General features: G+C 42.5%; 1 protein-coding gene across 6 annotated transcripts; it reads right to left on the bottom strand.

Annotated features, from left to right (window-relative positions):
- Positions 1-5,563: 5,563 nt before the first annotated feature.
- etv5a (ETS variant transcription factor 5a) lies at positions 5,564-21,346 on the bottom strand. Of its 6 annotated transcripts, none has more exons than XM_034885328.1 (13): positions 21,328-21,346; positions 15,366-15,502; positions 15,107-15,200; positions 14,936-14,983; positions 13,997-14,047; positions 12,313-12,436; positions 11,899-12,189; positions 10,915-11,246; positions 8,646-8,708; positions 8,420-8,488; positions 7,953-8,122; positions 6,992-7,099; positions 5,564-6,398 (listed from the first exon to the last, which is right to left on the bottom strand). In XM_034885328.1, the coding sequence occupies exons 2-13, from the start codon at positions 15,411-15,413 to the stop codon at positions 6,168-6,170; spliced, it is 1,629 nt and encodes a 542-aa protein (XP_034741219.1). In that variant the 5' UTR covers positions 15,414-15,502; positions 21,328-21,346; the 3' UTR covers positions 5,564-6,167. The 6 variants fall into 6 exon arrangements, with proteins under 6 accessions (XP_034741219.1, XP_034741216.1, XP_034741215.1 ...); XM_034885325.1 differs by having other exon boundaries at positions 15,107-15,203; positions 21,328-21,342; XM_034885324.1 differs by lacking the exon at positions 21,328-21,346 and adding an exon at positions 17,552-17,771 and having other exon boundaries at positions 15,107-15,203.
- Between the last annotated feature and the right edge of the window lie 24 nt (positions 21,347-21,370).

The raw sequence follows: 21,370 nt of genomic DNA, 5'->3' as shown, positions 1-21,370 counted from the left end.
AAGGAGGCTCACGCAACAACAAGGTGAGAATCTATACACAAAGAAGTGTGAGTTAAAATAAGGGAATAAAATGTAACAAAATAAAATACATTTAGTAGCTGTTTTTGGAACTTTCTATCAAATCACACAATCTTCCTCAGCAGATGGAGTTGGAAATGTCCCACTTCACACTTCACCCCATGATCTCAGATTCCTCTTGACCAAAAACCATTTATTAGTTTCTCAGTGGCTAAAGAACAACATTGAACCCTGCAAAAACACTTCTTGTCAACCTAAGTGTTCTTTAATTGTATTTTGGAGGCTACAATGTGCCATGTAAGTATGTATTACTGCGTCTTTGTACATGCAAGGAACCCTTGTCATGTTCTAGCAGGACGGGTGCCCGTCCACTAGAGGGCAGCCATGGTTAACATAAAATAAACATGAGCTCTCATGACTATCTGAAATAAATACTGACTTGTGGCTGGCGTGTGTGTTTGCAAGAAATCAGTTATGTAACAGAGTTTTCACTCTCACCATGGTAATTAGCATTGTGCGAACACAGCGTGTTCGCCAAATGATGTGAAAGATTTGTGCTGTTCCCTTCCCGGCAGCATGACCCATATTTCTCAATAGTCTATGCCAGAAAGGAGTCGTTCGCTTTCTCAAACTGCAGTAGATGGATTGGCTTCACACACTGAGTGCCTGTCACGGTCTGAAGATTCAGAGTTGAAACTTCATTATTCTTGAGCTGCCTTGTCCTGTATGTAGATCAATAATTTACTTTGAAGCAGCTCGGGCTCATGTGGTATTATAAGGACTACCCATTTGGTATGTCCACTTTTCTCCCTGCTTAAGCCCAGGGCCATGTATCAAGCACTCTGTAATAGTGTAGGTATTGATTTAGTGTGATGTTTATGACACAGCCTTGTTTGTTTCATATCTGTGGCGTCCTAAATCATTCCTCCAACGTGTATAATACTATTCTGTCCGTACCTTATTGTTAGCCTTTGGCAGGTCAAGGAGGAGGCCTTCTGTACCGGTGATGGAGTGTTTCCAAGGTAATGGAGCATTTCCTTAGCCTCACTTACTCCAGTTAAATGGATCAAGATTATAATATTGGACTCAGGGCTTAATCTTGACTGTGGATAAATGCAGCGTGGCTCTTTTGATGGCAATGACGGTCGCTGGTCCACCAATATGGCCCAGACTGAAATATCTCAGAAATTATTGGATCGATTGCCGTACAGACTTTTATTGCCCACAGAGGATAAAACACTGACTTTTTTTTCTCTTCTATGAGGTTGCCACTTGAGGTTTTGGATGACATATCATAATGAATTGCCATGAAATTTGGTACAAACCTTCGTGTTCCCCACATAGACTGTGGTTCCCCACAGGATGGATTTATATATCTTCAGGTAGCCTAATCCCCTGAATAATCATCTAGCTCCATCATGAGGTCAAAATCCTATATTTTGTTTTATGACCAAACTAATGATCTTCCCATCAGCTTTATCTGTACTTTGCGTGTGGTGCTCATTAGCCAAACTGAACTGATGCTGACCTGACATGGTGAACCTGGCAAACATTATACCTGCTAAACATCACCACGTAGTATTGTCATTGTGAGCATGTCAATCGGTGTTAGCATGTGGCTCAAAGTACTTCTGTTCCTTCAGTACATGTGGCTCTCACAGAACCGTTAGCATGGCTGTAGACTCTTGTCTTGTTAAAACAAAGGATGAAAAAAAAAATGAATTGAGGCAAGTTCATTAAATCTGGAAAATGCTAGTAAACTAATCTTGAGTTGAAAAGCTAGTAAGTGGACTTCAGTGAGGATATTTTTGTATTGTAACAAGTTTGTCTGGGTTCCGTTCTCCTTTTTATCTATTTAGCAGTGCCTGAGTGATACACAACTGTAGAAATGCATATTAATGTATATATTGAAATATAAACATTCACATCTTAGCTGTGGACATTCTTCAAAAGAAGCCCATGGTTCTCTTTTCATATTCAGATGAAGCACAAGATCCTCACTAAAGTCCACTTACAAGCTTTTTTAAGTTCAAGGTTTGTTTGCTAGCCTTTTCCTGAGTCAACCATGTTTGTATTAATATGTTTTGTCTCCCTTGTTTGAAAAAGACAAGAGTCTATAGCCATGCTAACGGTTCTGTGAGAGCTGTACTGAGGGAACGTACTTTGAGCCACATGCTAACACCAGCATGTTGACATGCTCACAATGACAATGCTAACATGGTGATGGTTAGCAGGTATAATGTTTACCAGGTTCACCATATCAGCTCAGCGTGTTAGCATCTAAATATTTGCTAATGAGCACTAAAACCAAAGTACAGCTGTAGCTGATGGGAAGGTCGCACACACACACACACACACAAACACACACACACACAGACACACACACACATAGGGCAGGGCACCTCCCATGAGCACACTAAAAGCTCTTTCATAGCATTCAAAGGCACTCTGCGCTCTCAATCAATGGAAAGTTGTCTGCCAGACTCTGTTACTGGAGACCAGAGCTAAGCTCTTGCACTCTGTGGTTTGACAAGGCTCTGACTCAACACCTAGCAGAGTGCTGCTGCCGGCCATCAAAACAAAGCCAGATTTTCAGTTTTGTCACATAATTAGATACCATCATGCTAAGTATTTCAGTTCATAACACATTTAACAACACGGTGATATTACAAGACAGGCACTGTGTGTTAAAAACAAATTCAGAGCACATGCCTCAGGGAACCTTTTCAGATGTTGGGAAATCTTTGATGACTTGTGAAAACATCACAAGATAGTTGTGCAACATCTTATAGCTCGCAAGTCCGAAGCTAGAGTTCACGTACAATATGGCATATTTACTCAAGTGTTGTACTTAATTACAACTTTGAGGTACTTGTACCTGCTTAATTTATACTTCTACACCACATTTAGAGGAAAATATTGTACCCTACAGTAAATGCAGCTTTTAAAATGTTGTCCTCCTTGACATAGATACAGAATTTAAGTGGTGTTATCTCGGCTAGCAGACTGCACTTTAACCTCAGCCGTTGTATATAGGAGTGCATATATTGGAAATTTTAATATTTATGGCTTTGCTCTCAGTCAGGTCTAATACCTAAACTCATGAATAATTCTACACACTCAAATATGCACAAACCAGTCTTTCTGTGCACCATACTTTTGGAGCTCACTTCAGGTTTAACTAGCCTGGAAATCCAGACCCAAAACCAAAAGAGTAAGGATCTAGCATCGAGTAATGAAAGACTCCCATCTCGAGGGGCGGCACCGAGAGGGCATTTTCGCCTACATCAGATACACCAGTGTGATTGGTGCAACTCGGCTACAAGGGTATATATAGTTAATGAGCAGCATTACTTGATGCCAGAGCAAATTCAATTTGTGTTCTGGCAAGAACTCTGGATTGCCAAAGTAAGGTTTAACAGCAAGCTTGAGCATGAGCACATTACCGTTAAAACAACTTTAAAATAACATTAAAATGGGCAACACATCTTTTCTTGTTCTCTTAAACTCTGATATTATATGAGTTGACAGCAAAGAAAAGCACTGAACTCATTTTTTATTTCCAAAACTATTTCAAAACAAACACCCCAATGTAAATTAGCCCAACGACTATTAGCACTGTCATGCTGAGGACTTATTCAAACTAGATTTATTGCCTTGAGGTTGTCTGCCTACCAGTCTAGTTGCAGTTTACATCCATGTCTTTCCAGACTCATATACAATATGTAGGCAAGACTTTGAAGCAATTAAATAAAAACGTATTAAGTGCATTTTTTGGCAAAACATGGATCACACACACACACACACACTACAGTCGACAGTTTCAAGATTTGTTTGTTTCACCAATTCAGTATTCAACCAAAAGTGTCCCCACATTATGAATGTCACGGTGAAGTTTATCTTTTGGATATAAAACATTACTTTCTTATTTTATGCTATTGGACATTGAGTCCAGGGGGAAATTTGTGCTAAATTTGAAGAAAGCCCCGGGATCCTAAGATATCATGTTCACATGATTAGGACTGACAGCCCGAGCCTTGTTGATTGTAAAAAAAAATAAAAAATAAAAAGCTCACTTAAATGAGCTTTCGCATTAATTAGTGTTTTAGAAAATGACTCACATAGAACATAGTGTTTTTCTTGCTCACAGCTAACCAGACACATTAGCTGCAAGTTAAAAGGGGGTAATCATTTACCCAGAAATGTCTGAGAAGGAGTCAGGAGAAGCATGAGACTCAGAAATCAGCCAGGTCAAGCACGGCAGCCAGTCAGCTGACTAACTTATTGTGAGCAGGAGGGGGGTGGCAGGGAGAGAAAACGAAACACACCAGGACTGCAGGCAGTGAAGCATAAAGGACTGTTTATTGTACCCAGTACAGATTATCATAAACTCAGCAGTGTAAGAAACACATTGTGAGGGGAGGGGACTGAAGCCTATACAAGTGCAGACAATCCCTGTGCCGGATCCCATGATATAATGTGTGTCTTCACTGTGGCCTTTGGTGGAACTCCAGCCTTCTCACAAACTCTCTCAATCTCTCTCTCACACACTCTTAATCTCTCACGCACACACAATCATTCAATCTCACACACGTACATGCGCACGCACACACGAGGCCTCTTAAAGAAAACAGTCTGCAGTAGTAGCATCACAAGGATTGAGATTGGTTTTTAAAAAGGTACATGTCTATTAGCCAGAACTATACAGCTTATACACTGAAATCAAAACAAATGCAGGCTTATAGCAAAAATATATACTTTGTGTTTTTCTTCGCCCCCCCATTCAGAAACATAGATAATGAACACAAATAAATGCAGAGAATATCACAAATATCTTCCTTATCCAAAGACAGTAAAGCGATATGTTAGTGGACACACAGTCTGGACTGATTACACCATGCAAAGAGAAGCAGAAGTCTTCTGTTGAAAACTTGTAACTGGCAGAGATGTCCATAAGAAGGTGTCAAAAATTGTACCCTTCTATTTAATTGCATGCAACATCCTGATGCCCCTGCCATACTGGTGCATCAGAGGAACTAGCACACTGCCAAGGAAATATTAAGCACCCAGGCAGAAATACAAAAAAGGAACAATGTGACCATTTATCATACATAGTTACTTTAGGCTTTTATGAATTATAAAACGCCTCTGGGAAAATATGTACTCGCGTTATGTATCCCTTTTGAAATGGAGGAGATGGAGTGCCAATCATTACATAGCAACATAGCAATAAAAAGGACCCAGCAGGGATGAAAAGGCATGAGAGGAGTGTACTGTATAGACTGTGGGCTCCTACCGCAGGGTCCAGTCTCTAAGGGAAGCAGATACAATCTCTTACACGGGCAGAACCATTAAAGAACGTAACGTTTACACGAGAGAGCAGCCCAACCAACTAGCCTGAAAAACAGCAACGTCCCAGGAACCTGAGAGTTCTGGGTCTCCAAAAGTCGCAACACAATTGAACAGCTGGATTGAGAAGAAAAGTAGTTCTATCTACAGAAAACAAAGTGATTGAGTGGGTTTAGAGTATGTTGTGATTTGTTTATTTGTCAATCCGTTTTTGCAAATTACAGCCCTTTTACGGATCTTGTAGTTCATAAGTGGCGACATGAAAATGGGGGTCCCAAAAAGGCAACTATAGAATAGTGCTGAGTTTAGAATATCTTATTAGTTTTTTTTTTTTTAAATGTCTTTAATCTTGTTGGTTACTTGATTTTTGTTAAGGAAAGCAGATTGTCACAAAATCAGAAATGCAACAAGTCTTGTACAAAGGGGGGGGGGGGGGGGGGGGGGGGGGGGGGGGGAGTTGTCAGTTCTTTCAAAGTTGGCGGCATGTGGCCTCGCTTTGTTGGTCTCCGTAGCAACAGCAGCCCCTTGCAGTCCAGCTCAACCTCGCCGGTTTCGCAACCCTCGTTCTCGCATGATGTCGCAGGCTTTTCCCTCATTCATTCTTAGCTTGGGAGCTTACAGAGTCTCATGAAGGTTTTCCAGGGAGCAGGAGAGGAAACCATGAAAAGGAGCAGAGGGCGAGGTTATTCTTCCGAGCAGCTCAGCAGTTCCCGCTCTTGGATTTTTAAAAGTGGCTGTCGAGAGACTTTCGGAGTGTTTTGCATGTACATGTGTTATGTGCGTCACAACCCCTCTGCTTGTTAGTAGCTGTAGCCTTCTGGATACGGCAAGCCTGCCACACACTGCTCCCCGGCGTCTAGCACGTAGGGAGGAGTTTCCTCGTAGTGGGTGAGGGGCACGGTGTCGTCGTCCAGCCCTAGCAGGCTGTCCGGGTCTACCTTCAGGTTGGGCCTCTGGTTGTCAGGGAAGGCCATGGAGAATAGAGCCTCGGGGTCGCACACAAACTTGTACACATACCTCTCACCGGCCACCTGAGAAACAGGACAAAATACATATTTAACTCACACATGAAACACCCTCAGTGGTACTTATTGTGCTATCTGGGTGGGTGTATAACCACGAAGATGAATCAGTTAGTTGTCAACTATTATATTAATCATCTCTCCTCTGTGGCCGTAAACTGAAAATCTTTAAAAATCTTGGGCTTTGGTCTGTAAAATGGTGAATAATGTCGATCAGTGTTTCCCAAACAACTAATCAACAGATTAATGGACAATGAAAACAATCGTTGCAGCCCTTAGTGCGTGCAGAACACAAAATGTCCTTGATTCAAGAACGACTGATCCACCCATGTTCACTTTTTCTCAGATCAAGTTTCAAGATGTTTTGATCTGGCTTAAATCTGAGGCAGCAAACACTAAACAAATATTAATTAGGAGAAGAGATGTGGGCTGCAGGCTAGTATTCACTGCCAGTATTTAGCCACTTGCTGTTGTAAGACTCTAGTTTAGAGCATCCTCATGGTTGTAATCAAATACCACTACCTCGACTATTTTAGCCCCATGCAGCACAAAGTTGCTGAGGGAAGGGGGTGGAGGGAGAGAAAGGAAAATGGTGAACGTGCCTTTACCTTCTGCATGATGCCCTTCTCGTAGTAATAACGCAGCGAGCGGCTCAGCTTGTCATAGTTCATGGCCGGTCTGTTCTTCTGGATGCCCCAGCGACGAGCCACCTGAGGACACGCGAGACACAAAGAATTGCAATAAGCCCCAGAGAATTGACATATATAGGGGCTGTCAAAATTTGGGCCACAGGCATGTAGGGGAAAACAAGAAGCGATGCAGTGGTAACGTTGTAGATGGCTAGCAGAAAGAAACCTCTGAGCCGAAACAGATGAAGAAAAGGGCTTTTTGATTGGCAAGTTGAGTTTCAAAGCCCTTCCAGATACTTTTCTCCTCAAGACTAAAGTTATTCGCATGTACCGTCGATGTGAATGGAGTTAGCTCCTGAGTACGCAGCGTCTCAAATGCCACTTGAGCATTAAACATTTAAAAAATATCCCTGTTGAAGATCATTTAGGAGAGATACCAAATTTGCAATTAATTGTGGGTCAAAGCTTTAGTGCGTAACTTTTTTTTATATATTAATAAACGTCTGTTATATTCCAGGCATTGCCAAACGAGTTGCTATAAAGATAATTAAGACTCAGCTCCACACAACACTCTCTGTGTTTCTCAGTATGACTATATTCAGAAGATTGTGGCGTCAGGCAACTTTTCCACGCAGAAACTCGAGTGATAATGAGATAATTTCCTCTCCTGAGGAGCTCATTGTGTTTTTTTTATCCTCCGTGTCCTCCATGGCTACTAACAACTGTATAGAAGATGGGTGGATGCTCGTGCACGATCACGGGAGGCTTGTATGATGTGAGCCAACAGTTTTGTTGTCATTACTTATAGTTACGCAGAAACTACATACTATAGATTTAACTGTGGACAATCATGTGATTAAATGTTTTGATCAACTGACAGCCCTATTATTTAGTCGGACAGAAGACATGAGTCCAGTGGACAGTGGGCACTGACCTCCTCAGGCTCAATGAGTTTGAACTCCATTCCACGACCAGTCCAGGCAATGAAGTGGCCGTTGGCTGGGTCGTCCAGTAATGTGACCAGGAACTGCCAGAGCTGCAGGGAGCCCCGGCGCTGGTAGGGAGGTCCGTCACGATAAACAGAGGGTTCCTGTTTGACTTTACCTGTAATTGGAAGAAGAGGGAGAAGAAAAGCAGGAGGAGAGAGTATAGAGAAGAAAAAAGGAGGAAGAAAAACAAAGAGTGAAGAAAAAGCGTCAGTCAGCACTGTACTCCACCACGACCACAGTGTGGTGAGACATTCCAGCCAGATGGAGACTGTGAAGTGGACTTGCTGTTCATTATGCACCACAAGCAGTCAAAGGACTCAGAAACTGCCCACAAAAGCCAACTTTATGGGCATACAATATCCAGTACTTTTGCGCTAATTTTAGGTTAATATTGAGATTTTCTCAGTCTCACCTTCTAATTTTTCAGGGACCACACAGGTATCGTCAAAGTACAGCTGATGATCTCTGTCGAAGGAGAAGCCTGCAATTGATGAAAAGAAAGAAATTAAGCTTAAAATGGGAGGAAAGTGGAACAGTATGGGATAGAGGGTGGCAAACAGGCTTTTGTTCTGACATTAAGACCAGTGACAACATCGGAGATGTAAAAATACAAAAGCAGACAATAATCTCCAACTTACTTTCATGGTTATTTTGGTAGAAGCTCCCCGCTCTCCCAAACAATGAGTGACAGTTAGGCACTTCTGTAAACAAAGAAGAAAGGTGTGTAAATTTAGACCAGAGACATCCTCACTGTCGTATCAAATGTGTAATACATCAAAATTGGCCTCGCAGCTGACAGATATATTTGGATCCCTGCCACTGTGTACAAACATCCACAGCTTTGATACTTATGCGTGGTTTTCTATTTGTATATACAGGAGTCATTGAGTCCAAGCTATATTAATGTGTTAAGTCACAGTACTGGGTATAAAAAGGTCAAAAGACATGGTGGCTGCTTTTCTGGCTAACCAATGATGCTATAGATTGACATGGTCAACAGCTGGGCTGAAAATAAAACACCACACGCACACAAGTGAACTAAATCTCAGATCACAGTACACTGCACAGCACACAACATCCCCCGCATGTCCACCAAGCCTTTAAATAAGATTAGCACCATGGCTGCTGTATTAAATTTCAATGACAATCGAGTTACGCCAGTCCACCCCCGAGGGGTTGAGGCCTGTCTTCCGTTTGCAGTGTCTCTGCAGTGCGTACCAATCATCTCCACCCCCATCCATTATTCGGTTTCCTGTCTACTGATAAGACAACCAGAGATCAATCTTGAGCAAGTGTTTCCTTAAGTCTCCGTCTGCTCTTGTCCTAACTAAAGGAAAGAGTCTGCAGGGAGTAATCGGTATTGCCAAGTCCTACCGTGCATGTAGAGAAAGAGAAAGGTAAGAATAATTTGAAAAAAAACTTAGGAAACTATGGGTTTAAAAAAAAAAAAAGATTCTTAAATGCATTGCGGTTCACTCGAGAACGATTCGATGCACGATTCTGACAACTTAAAAATCGATTATTTTAAATAAAAAGTGTTGATTTTTTTGATGACTGAGCCTCTGACATGGACGATCGCTGTGAGAGAAGGTGACTTTCACAAGCATATATAAGGCTTGAGCATGGAATGACGACACAACAAAAACCTCAGTAGACAAAAAATGTCATTACAACAAATAATCCGTATATCAAAATGTAACAAACTCAGATTTATATCTATATTTCTTTTTTAAATCACGCAGGGAAATGCAAATAAAAAAATTGAGGAAAAAAAAATTTTTTTAGATGCATTGATAATCGGTTTAGAATCGAATCGTGAGGTGCCCAGAGATTCCCACCCCTATATGAAACTTCCTTTGTCAAATGCTGATATGATAATGGGCGGATTTAAATCATGGCTTCATATCTACATAAATGGCTTGGTCACCATCTGTAGACCACTAACACTGGCGTGACAACATGTTTCATGTTGCACTTCTTCCATTCATCCAGAGGCACAAGGCCTCTGTGACGTAGGTATTTATAAGGCCATAAGAGGCTAAGAGGATTTGTCATTACATCACTGCCATGCCAGCCGGTCACCTACCAGGCAGAAAAAGAATGAGAGTATATGAGTGAGCAAGAAAAGATTAACAAAAATAAAACAAAATTTGGTAGCAGAGTTTCAGGAAAAGAGGATGTAAATGCATCAGAGCAGGGACAACAGCTGGGTGTGTGGGCGTTAGGATCAGACACTGCAGCGACAGTCGCTCTAACTTGTTTGATTTAAGCACAGAGAGTAAACAGCATCCCTGCCATGACTGTTTAGCAAGGCTTTTTGGAGAGGCGCAATTTGGCCCCTCGTGTATTCTGTAAAACCAAACTGAGAATTCCTGGGTAATTACAATCAGCTTGCTGTGCTGCAGGTCACTAAGTCCTCTGAGGGCACTAGCCTAGATCTATTCCAGGTAGGCTCAGTCAAGAAGTTTTCTGCACATGGCTGGATGACCCATTTACTTTTTACCCTTGGAGGCTTAGGCAGAGCTAAGAGACCCACTTTTACTTTACTGGCATGGCTCTTGAGAAATGATGCAGATTAGGCTTTGAGAGAGAGAGAGAGATAGTGAGAGTGTTAGTGTGAGAAATGAGCACCTGTGCGCCCAGGCTTCTGCTGCACGCTAAAACTCACGGGCGCTTGTTAGTGCCCAGAACAAACACTCGACCAGGCACATTCCACACCCTCTGCCCGCTCTACTTTCACACGGCCCTAGACATTACTTTCACACAGTTAGCAGTGGACTTCCTTGCTGTGCAAGAGCAGAGAAATAGATATGCAGGAAGATCCACTGGGACATCTTGAGAGGTAATGGACTCTTCTCAAGGTTTTATAGTTATTTATTTTTCTATGAACTATCCTTCTCTACTCACCAGAATCAAAGCAATAGTCACGAGGCTCCTGCTTGATGGCCATGGGGTGGAAAGCAGCCTGATGCAGAGGACCCGGGGGTGGACCTGGGGGGCCCATGGAGGGGACTCCCTGCTCTGTGTAGCGTGGGTCGATTAGCTCTTGCTTGAAACCCTGGGGTGGCACAGCTACCAACGGCTCTGACATTTGGCGGTGGTAGGGCGGCCGGCCGTCACGTGGCAGACTGTTGTTGTTGTTATTGTTGCGGCTGGGAGGCTGGGGCAAGAACTGGGGGCGCCCTTGACTCTCGGATTGGGGAAAGGGTAGACATGGCTCTGACATCTGCCGCTGGAACCTAATAATGGAGGGGAAAGTGGCAAGAAAAAGAGATTAGGTCTCTCTTCAGAAACACTAGTGCATAAATACACCAAATAAAACACAATAACAGGAAAAGCCTCATACCTAGATAAAAAATGTTCAACTCTAGCATCAACAAAAAACGATGTTCGTCCACATGAGTTTAAGCTCCAGGAGCAGAACTAATCTTCGTCCATATATAACACATTTACATAAATATTCTCAGACACTAGGAATGTGTGCGCCAGTGTTAACAGGAAGCAGGTCGTCTGAATTAACTCTGCTGTTGAAAATAATGGATGCATAAGCTAAAAGTACAGAAAATACATTGGAGAAAGAAAAACGGCAAAACGTAAGACCAGGGATTTATCTGCCTGGACCGATGATGAGGTGGAACGCTTACTGAAAGGTATGTGAGCGTACCTAACCAATAAGACTGATTGGCGTGAGTCGTCGTTTCCAAAGGTCTCAGTTTGTGCTCTTCCAGACTACAAATCAACCCCAGAGTTTTCAAACCAAAATGGGAACAAATGTTTACCCAAAAGCCGATTTTAGAGGCTCTGAAACGCTGGATGAGCGTGGACGCAAGGCGTAAATGTAGCAAAAGATACCAAAAACTAGTAGTGTAAACGTTGCCCCTGTGTGCTCACCTATGCTCAGGTGTGAAGTTGTTGGCATCCTGGTTGATGGGTGCACAGGGCACGGCGAAGGGTGGGCTGTGGACTGCTTGCTGGTTAGGAGAACCGGCGCTCGCTGTCATAGGCTGCTGTACGTGCACCGGACGCGGCCCTGGGGTCGGATTGGCTACATGGGGGTGAGGAGGGGGGGTCTGCGCACTCAGAGGGTGCGTCCCTGCTGTTCCGGTAGGGCCGCAGGGAGAGACTGGTGTTGATGGTGGAGTTAATGGCTTGAACCCAGGAGTGGACTTCCTGTCACAGGCACTGTGGATGAAGAGATGGGGGAAACAAACAGAGTCAGAACTCCTTTAATCGGAGAGGACCAATCAATGTGCTATCCAGTGGCGGTTGTCCGGCTCTTGGTAGACTCCAAATGTAATTACATACCTGTAGCTGTAAAGGCACTTCTCTCCGTAGGGCATGGGACTCCTGTCCTGGTGACAGGGAGAGAACTCTCTGGAGGGAGTCAGCTCTCGTTTGATCTTGGCTGGGGGCGGGCCATGAAACATCACTGGATACGAGGAGACATACAAAAGAATTGAGTGCATTAGATAAACTCCAGATATCACCTAATCGAAGCCATAAACACAAGTGCAGCAGTTATCTTAACCACATTTGGAACTGATGGATAAATGGACGCATGGACAACGTCTGTGTATTCCCTCGACTGACAGAGCCACTTAGAAGCAATTTATCATCCGCCCTAATGCTGGTCGACTCTGGGCTCTGAAACAACCATCTATCCACCACTGCTAGGTAGCACAATTCTAACTGCACTATACACACAAAAGCTATCATAGTTCTCGTCTGATTCCCATTAGGGCAGGCCAATGCCCATGAATCAGTGTGGCTGTAATCTAATGGCGGTGAATGATTTTCTTCTCCCGGGCTGTAACCATTAGACACTAGCTGCAGCTTTCTGCGCATCGGCTGCAGTTTCCAGGGCGCCACATAATAGCCAGGCAGAAACTAGATCCCTTGGCACAGAGGAGCAGGGGCCAAATAAATCACCCGGGGTGCTGATGGACCTTAGCGGAGTTACAATGGGCACGTGAGCTCCACTGTGTGCACTGGGAAACCCACACGGCTTGAGTGAGGCTCCTAACACAACGATAAAAGTAAATAATGAGGAGATTAGGCATCTTTTCCTTCTCTGGAGAGGTGGCCAAGTGAGTGGATTAACAAACAAGCACCCTTATCTGAGCTAAAGCATCACACATCAATAAACACAGAGCTAATTTAAACATAGTACGAGACATGTGATGTCCTGTAGCTCATATCGAAAAATCTGGTTTTGGTGAATAGGCAACTTGTGGGTGAGAATGCCTGCAGCCTGGCAACAGAATCAACCTCGATAATATGTTTGCACCAGAGGCTGGCGGTCAGTTTGCAGCTTGATGAGCACATTAACCAAGATTTAAAAGGCAGCCCTCACAATGACAGCGGCGGCCACACCCTGTCTCCACCTCCTACGCATCAGACAAAAAACATAAACTCAGAAAGACAGAGGGGATGGGGGAGAGATCATAAAAAGGACCTATCCACTGGAATCTAGCCCTCTTCAGCAGCAGGGTCTGAGTGCGGGAAAGTGTGAAATCAGATTAGTAGCTTGGCTCATGTGATGCCCCATGCCAATCGGCTGGTTGAACTCAAAATGAGGGAGGTGGGGAGGGGGAGAGCAGCCTTTCCCAGAACTGTGCTTTAAAGGCCGAAGAATGGTGTTTGTCCTCGGCAGGATGAAGAAATGTTGATAAAAGAGAGGTGACCTAGACATGTGGTCAGGGACAGTAACTCAATAGAAGACCACTTTCTTCCAAGCAAAAAGAAGTGTGTGGTGAAAGGTTCTGATGCAGTGCGGTTAGGTATGGCGTGGTTTTCAGCCTGAATTGCCACCGGGATTTGAATCTCTGCCAAAAATCAGACAAAGACCAGGCTGGACTAAAACATCGTAAACATAACTGGGTTCGACTGATATAAAAAAAAAAAAGGAGTAACAGAATATATTCAGAGGACATGGGATACACACACACAATTATCATGGATGAACAGTAAGAAAATATCAGCTACTCACAGCTCTCCGACTGGAAATCTGGGACAAACTGTTCGTCATCAGGCACCTGAGCTGTAAAGATAGAGAATGTTGCACATGTGAGAAAATTCAAAAGAATACCCCTTTTTGTCTCTCTATAGCAAACATATTTTATGTGGACAATATAATAAAATATTGCGATAAAGTGTTGACAATATCAGGAAACAAGGGAAACAAAAACAAGGCAAAAGATAGACAGTAAAAAGAGTCTGCTGGAAACGGGTTCATCAAAGAGTTTTAAAGGAGAATAACAGTGTAATCTAACAGAAAAAGGAGAGAAAGCTACTTAGACAAAAAGGTCAGTCTCGGTCAGCAGCTTTTCATACATAGGACTTTGCTCTCCTTGCTGTAATTGCTAACAAAAAAATAGTTATATTTCACATTCTCTACAAGTTAATCTTTAATCCTGAAACTTGCCCAATTTGATCCTGCTCACTATTTAGAAAACAAAGGACTAAGATGTCGGGGTGGGAATCATCAGACGCCTCCCGATGCGATATCATCACGATACTTGATACAGCCGTGATACAATATTATTGCGATTTTAAACATATTGCAATATTCTCCAATTTATAACCTTTTTTCCCCAACTTCTAATTTTTCCCACTTTCAAATGATGTCTCAAAAGGAAACTTTGTCAACATCTTTTTGATCTAAAAGACACATTTCTCCGTTTGTTCATCTCCCTTCAATTTTATTGCTGTGACATGGGTCGATACAGTATTGCCACTGAAAATATCGCGATACTATGCTGTGTCGATTTCCCCCCACCCCTATAAAGATGTAAGAAATGTTTCTTAAGTCACAGATAACTTTCACTAAGCCAAAGAAATGTTTGTGAAGATGGAGACAGAGCAGCCGGAAACATTGGGAGACATTTATAAAATATAACTACACTAGTAAAACAAACATGGAGCTCACCTTCTGCAATCCAGATCTCTTGCAGCTGACTGAGGTCTTGGAAGAGATCTGAACATCAAGAAGAAGATATTGAGTATAAGTTCCCACCAATTTAATTGTACTTCTAATCACATGTTAATGCATGCAGCTTATACATCCACCTGCACTGTTTATTCACACCAACAACGTTACCTTCTGTGTCCTGGGCGAGTTCTGTGTCGACAAACTTCCTTTTCCTGTCGCTCAGAGGCCTGTTGTGAGATGGTTCCTCCACGTGAGACTTGTGCTGTTGGGTAGTAGAAGGAGAAGATGGAGAAATGTCAGAGCACCAAGAGGAGATGTCACTTCACCTCACAAATGACAATGCAGATTAGAAATGTCCATCCATAATGTATAGCCATGGGTTGATGTGTGAGGATGTGATGTGTGAGGCTGGCATGTGTCCACTTACACTGGGTGGGACCATGAATGGGACTTGCTGGTCATAGAATCCATCCATGTTATGTGGGTGATTGGGGGGCTCCAATATTGTGGGGAGGGGGAGGTGTTCGCTTTAAAGCGACAGCGCCCGGGTCACTTCGTGGGTCACTGGAAAACACAAGATTGGAAACGTACAGCAGGTGTCACAGAACTCTTTCGCCATAAATGTGTCTTTTAGCCAGTGTAAGGGTGGACACAGTGCATCGAGGTGGATGTGATTCACTTCTATTGTCATATTTGAGGCCATATTGTTTTCTGGGCACCATCATTTATGTATTTATATTGGAGCTGGTAAAAATTATTCAATTAATGGTCAACTATTAAATTAACCGCTAACTATTTTGATAATTGATTAATCGGTTTGAGTCCCTTTTTTTATGAAAAAAGAAAAGTAACAATTCTCTGATTAGAGCTGCTTAAGTGTGAATATTTTCTGTCACTCCTCTGTGACGTAAACTGAATATCTTTGAGGACGATACATTCATCTTGGGCCGGGGAAAACACAAATACATCATTTGTAGGCCAAACAACATAATCAAATGATCCATAAAACAAATAGACAATGAAAATCGTCGCCAGTTGTAGTCCTACTTTGAGGCCACACCGTGTGCTGGGCTTCATCACTGTGTTTATGTAACAACACAACTGGTCCTCTGCATCGTCTTCTGATGCTGTAACAAGACCACCATCTTCTATTTAACCAACAAACTCTGTGAAGCGAGCCATGCATGACAATGCAGCACAATGGAAACAGAGTCCTAAGGAGCGCCTGTTACACAGTTATAAAAACTACTCTCTCTGGCCATCTGTGGCTTTAACTTCCCACTATAATCAGCCTGGAGGTGTTAAAAAGAGTGAGGGCCACTCTTTAGTGTAGAGGATTTCTACGGTCTAAGATCTGCACTACAAAACACAAAGCTTTCCAAACAAGATTAGACGCTTATAGAGGCTTGAACGTACAGTCGGGTGGATATTCTGGTGCTACAACTGGCAGAACTTAAACTCCCTGCTCCACCGAGGTGTGAACAATACTATAAAATCAGAAACACTAGCAAAAAAAAGTTTCCTTCAAACAATAATAACACCAAGGCCCTAGCACTGTCCTCGATCCTCACATCTCTCTCTCAGCAGAGTGATATGACTCACTGCTCCATCTCCTGTTAATGGATGACGAACACAGGATAGCTGCTGGGCAATAATTACAGGCGCCGAGCGCACTTAATTAAATTAGATCTCATTGTGTCTTCACGTGGAGCATTTGGTCATATAGCAAATCAATCAAGAGTAGGAAGTTAATTGACAGATTGTATTGGCTCTCTTCTGACATTCCCACATAGGGGTTTAGTGAGAATTGAACAGCAAGATTGAAGATTTTAAATCTAAGGGAAAAGTTGCTTACGCCTATTAAAAGAAATACAGTAATGACCTAGAAAGATATATGGCAGTAACGTCAACTGTTATAATTAAGGTGAACATAAATCAAAACATGATGTGCCTAAACGCATCACAAACTAGGCAAAGTTTACCAATACACTTGGCTTGGAATTTCCACTACAGCTTCACAGCCATTGCGGTATTTTAAAAAAACACACACAAAGAAACACAAGTAAACAGACAAACTTGGGAAGTGCGTAATTCAGACCAACTTTTCTAACTGCGCCAACGTGTTAAAATCGATTAGTTTTCGGTAAGTTCTGCGTTTGAGCCGAGGATGGGGGGGCCGCCACAGGGGGACGAAAATCACCCGACACCCCCTCTACTCCTCCTCCGCCTCCTGCCCGCCCTTCCCCCACCCATACCGTCCTTGTTTTTCTCAATGAAGTTAAACTCGAGCCGTGTGGAAACAGAGGGAAGAAAAAAAAATGCCAGTCCATTCACAAAAAAAAAAAAAAAAAAAATCACAATCAGTCGCATGACCGCGCTGATAAGCCAAAGTCAACATCCACGCAGATAAACGGAGGACCGAACACAACACACTTCATACACACGGCGAATACTTTACAGATAGTTCTCGATATAAAATGGTTGACAAAGTAAATACCTTAAAATAAGATGGCGTTGCAGTAATTTGTAGTCTAAAAGAGCGTAAGGAAAATATCGAGCAAAAATAGGGCTTTATAAAAGCAAGTTGTCGCCGAAATAAACGTTGCAGCTTACCTTGTCTGGGTTTATAGACGTCCTCTGTGTCGAAACAATACGGTAGAAACATCCACAAACACAACAACCACGTAGCGATAGTCGTATAATGGACTGCGCACTGGTACAACGATGTGTCTCCTCCGACTGACAAAACTTGACTGAGCTTTTCGTTAATGGCCCGGTCGGTTTTTCCCCTGGGCTCGAGCGGCACGCAGAGACAGGCGCTGATTGGTGGATCAACCCTGTCCGTTAAGTCAGTAGCCAATGGCGTCCACGGGGCTAATGAATATTGCATGAGGTTCTGTTTGGCCAATTACAGCGCAGCACAGGCCTATTTTTATGAATGGCTGGATTTCATTCACATTTTTTTCAACCATCAACGCCAAGATGTGTTTGTTAAAGGGCCAGCTGCAGCGGAAATGTACTCAAGATCGACACAGAGCTACACAGGCGCTGCTGTGGCAAAGTCAGCGTCACGCTGGTTTCCGCTGGACTTTAATGATAGATTATAGTGAGCAGCTATTGGCTATAATACACTGTGCTAAATCAATTTGAAATGGACTTACAGGAAATTGATTTATAATAGTGTAACAGATTTGTGTTTCAGGAGAGTGACGCAAATGCCTGAGAATTAAAAGAGATGATAAAGAAGAAAATGCAGGCCTATTGTCACATAAAGAGAATGCATCATGGAAATTACAGAAGTCAAATACCTTAATAACTTAATTATGAAGCCTTACTTGCCCTGTTTGAATGTTTTGTTTGTTTGCTCACTGTGTTTTAATGCTAATCTAAGTATTTTATATTTCTCAACAAACAAATACAGTTAACGTCCATCAGAATCCATTTGAAACCATTCTGATTATTTTTTTAAAAAGAGGCGATAAGATGATGAGGTTAGTAAATCTGGTATAGACATGTACTGACATTGAGGATAATAATAAACTTTGATTTTTTTTATAAAGTCTCTATTTGTTTTAATTATATGGATGGTTCACATTGTATTTATTCATTTAACTGTTCATTAACTGTGCATATTTTTTTGTGTTCTTTATTTTCCAAAATGAAGGTCTTGATCTATGTGGGTAAATCCTGACATACACACCTAGAAGTAGGCACGTTTAAAGCATATTAGGTGTAAAAATAGTCAAATCAGGCTATGGGAGCATGACACCTGTCTCTAATTAGAGACACACCAACTCGGCCTATAATAACATATCTATTGAACCCTGTTATGGATTTTCATGTTTCCAAGGGGACCAATCCAACATTTTCTTCTGCCACCCAACATATGAAAACCTAATTGAGATATATTTCATATCAGATTGCCATGAAGTAGCTACTCAGAAGATGAACCATTTCCATTTTTGATGATTCATTTTCCTTTATGCGACAAACACAATGTCAAACGGGCCACTTTGTACACAGAGGTCACAACTTTGTCCTCATAGTGCATGCTGAGCACATCCATGCTTCCCAGATGATGAACTGGATTAGTTTCAACAGCATCGAGTAAAGCAACATGGTCAGTATTTTGTTCATCGTATTAAACACTCATGTTTTGTTCTTTGGCCATGTGTAATCTGCTAACAAAACTGAAGAACTGCTTTTAAACAAGTGTTCTTCAATGGTAATAAAATACCTCCAACTTCCAAAATCTCCTGAACTTTTAACACATCTATCAACATCTTTGCACATCCTGAACTAGACCATAAAGACTTCTTTTCTTTTCGTTAAAACAGTTATATTGTACATATTTGTCCAGTTGTGTTACTGTTTCTTTTACATTTATTGTTTCCTTTCGACATATTCATGTTTGTTTATGCCCTGTCCACCCAGGCCAATACATTGTTTGGGTCCCTTACTTGGCAATGAATCCTGTTCTGATTCTGTTCTTGTTTTGAAAACCATCCCAAGTCGACCGTCATGAAAAAGATCTCATGACTTGTGTGTGCGCGAGTGTTTGCTCACAAACATGTGTGTGATGGAACGGCTGTTGCAACTCAAAGGTTAGAGTTCATGAATAAATAACCTTTGTCATTCTCACCTCGGTCCCCAAATTAGGAATCCCTCATATAAACTTTGTGTCAGTGCACACACATATTCCAGCAGCTGGTATGAAAACTCTAATCCCCGGCTAAACCCAACAGCCATGATACAGAGATTATGAGCCTGCTGCGAAGGCAACGAAAGTAAGAAAAGACAAACACACATGTAGTTGTGACATTAGACATACTGAGCTATCTTTGTCGGTCGTCCCGGAGACATAAGGCCAAAGGCAAACAGCTTGTCTTTCAGGATGTAAGCTCCACTTGGAGATGTAGCACTGAAAAATGTGGAGGAGAGAGCGTTCTGCTGTCAAATTCAATTGTACGTGTGCGTGAAGCATTACATTGCAGAGGACTATTTGAAAAGCAACAGCCTGCAGGTCCACTGTATGGTGCACCTCTTCGTTGGTGCGGATGTAGTGGGTGGTCACTTGGAGGCGTGTGGAGAGCGAGCACATTGTGTTGCTGTTCTTATTCTTTCCTTAAATAAATGTGCCACATGCAAAGGGTGACATGATGCTTATGTACACATACCTCTTACTTTCTCTCTCTCTCTCTGTATGAATGCATGTGTGAGAGTGGGCGCTGTGAAGGCAGGGGGAGATTAATTGTGCTAATTTCCTGTTCCCTCTAAGACTACTACTGTAGGTTAGTGTGGCAATGACATAACAACCAAGTCAGTAGAGCTGCCTGGGCGCAATGGGTGCTAATCCTGATGGTGAAAATCCTTTACTGAAACAAGTGAGGATGCCAAAAAAACACTCCGCCCTGGAACCTCTGAACCAGGACTTTTCACAATAGAAGTTGGACAGCACTGCGTGTACGACTAATTTAGTGAGACACAAATGAGACTGAAGTGCTGACTATCTGTGTGTGACTACAGCTTTCACTACGGTTGATGCATGGAGCAGCCATGTTGGACTTTTAGGTCGGGGTGCCGTGAGGTTCTCAGACTTTCTAAGTCGGAAATCTGACTTTAGGGGGGCGTTCCAGTTAAAATGGAGCGCACAATAGGCCTCTATCTACAATGAAAATAATGCATTATGGTCAAAAGTTCCAAAACAGCTACTAAATGGACCTTGACCTTTTTTTCCCTTTTACAATTCAAACTTCTTTTCCTCATTTCTCGGCCCATTTGTGGCCTTATCACAGCTTAGAATAGCGTCCACTGTGATGAAGCACAAGTGTGTTACAGCGTTCTAACTGAGAGTCTGGGCAGTCTGTCCAAGCTTGCACATGTCTGTCAAAATGCACATCTCAAAAAGAGTTCAAATGGGAAAGAAATGCCTCTGGGTGTAGAACGCTCTCTCACTGAGGGACAAGATGGGACTCGCCTGCTATTAATAGCACTTTGGGAGATAATTCCTGCCTTGTTATCTTTGCAGCCGTACTCAAGAAGCTTTGCCATAGGCCGACTCTTCTGAGCCTCTGAGTTGTATAACCATGCTTTCTCATGATGTCTCTCTCTTGTCTCTTTCCCATTGTTAATGCAATGCTTCTTTCTTCTGTGACATTTTCTCTTTTCTTCTCTGTCTTTCTCTCTGATTTTTCACGCCTCTGCAGCTACTGGGCCCCAGATCAGCGCCAAAAGAACGTTTAACGAGGACAAAACAAAACCAGCCCTGTTTTATTTAAATTAGCTTAGCAAGTGGTTTTAGTTATTTTTCTTTTCGGTTTTAGATTTAAACTTGGTGAAACTACACACACCTAAAACCAAACCAAGCCGCTCCGTGAGGCTGAACTCACCTGAACTCTGGAGTCCAGTAGGAAAAGGCAGCGCTCTTCAAAC

The sequence above is a fragment of the Etheostoma cragini genome, chromosome 11 (genome assembly GCF_013103735.1).
Source record: "Etheostoma cragini isolate CJK2018 chromosome 11, CSU_Ecrag_1.0, whole genome shotgun sequence".
NCBI classification, from domain to species: Eukaryota; Metazoa; Chordata; class Actinopteri; order Perciformes; family Percidae; genus Etheostoma; species Etheostoma cragini.
The sequence above is the reverse complement of the archived record's forward strand: the minus strand, read 5'-3'. Positions and strand labels throughout refer to the sequence as shown.

Coding starts and splice junctions, on each gene's coding strand:
- etv5a (XM_034885325.1), bottom strand. CDS start 15,413: ATGGATGGATTCTATGACCAGCAAGTCCCATTCATGGTCCCACCCAGT. Junction 12,190..12,312: donor AAGTGCCTTTACAGCTACAG/GTATGTAATTAC, acceptor CTTCATCCACAG/TGCCTGTGACAGGAAGTCCA. Junction 11,247..11,898: donor AACTTCACACCTGAGCATAG/GTGAGCACACAG, acceptor CTCCATTATTAG/GTTCCAGCGGCAGATGTCAG.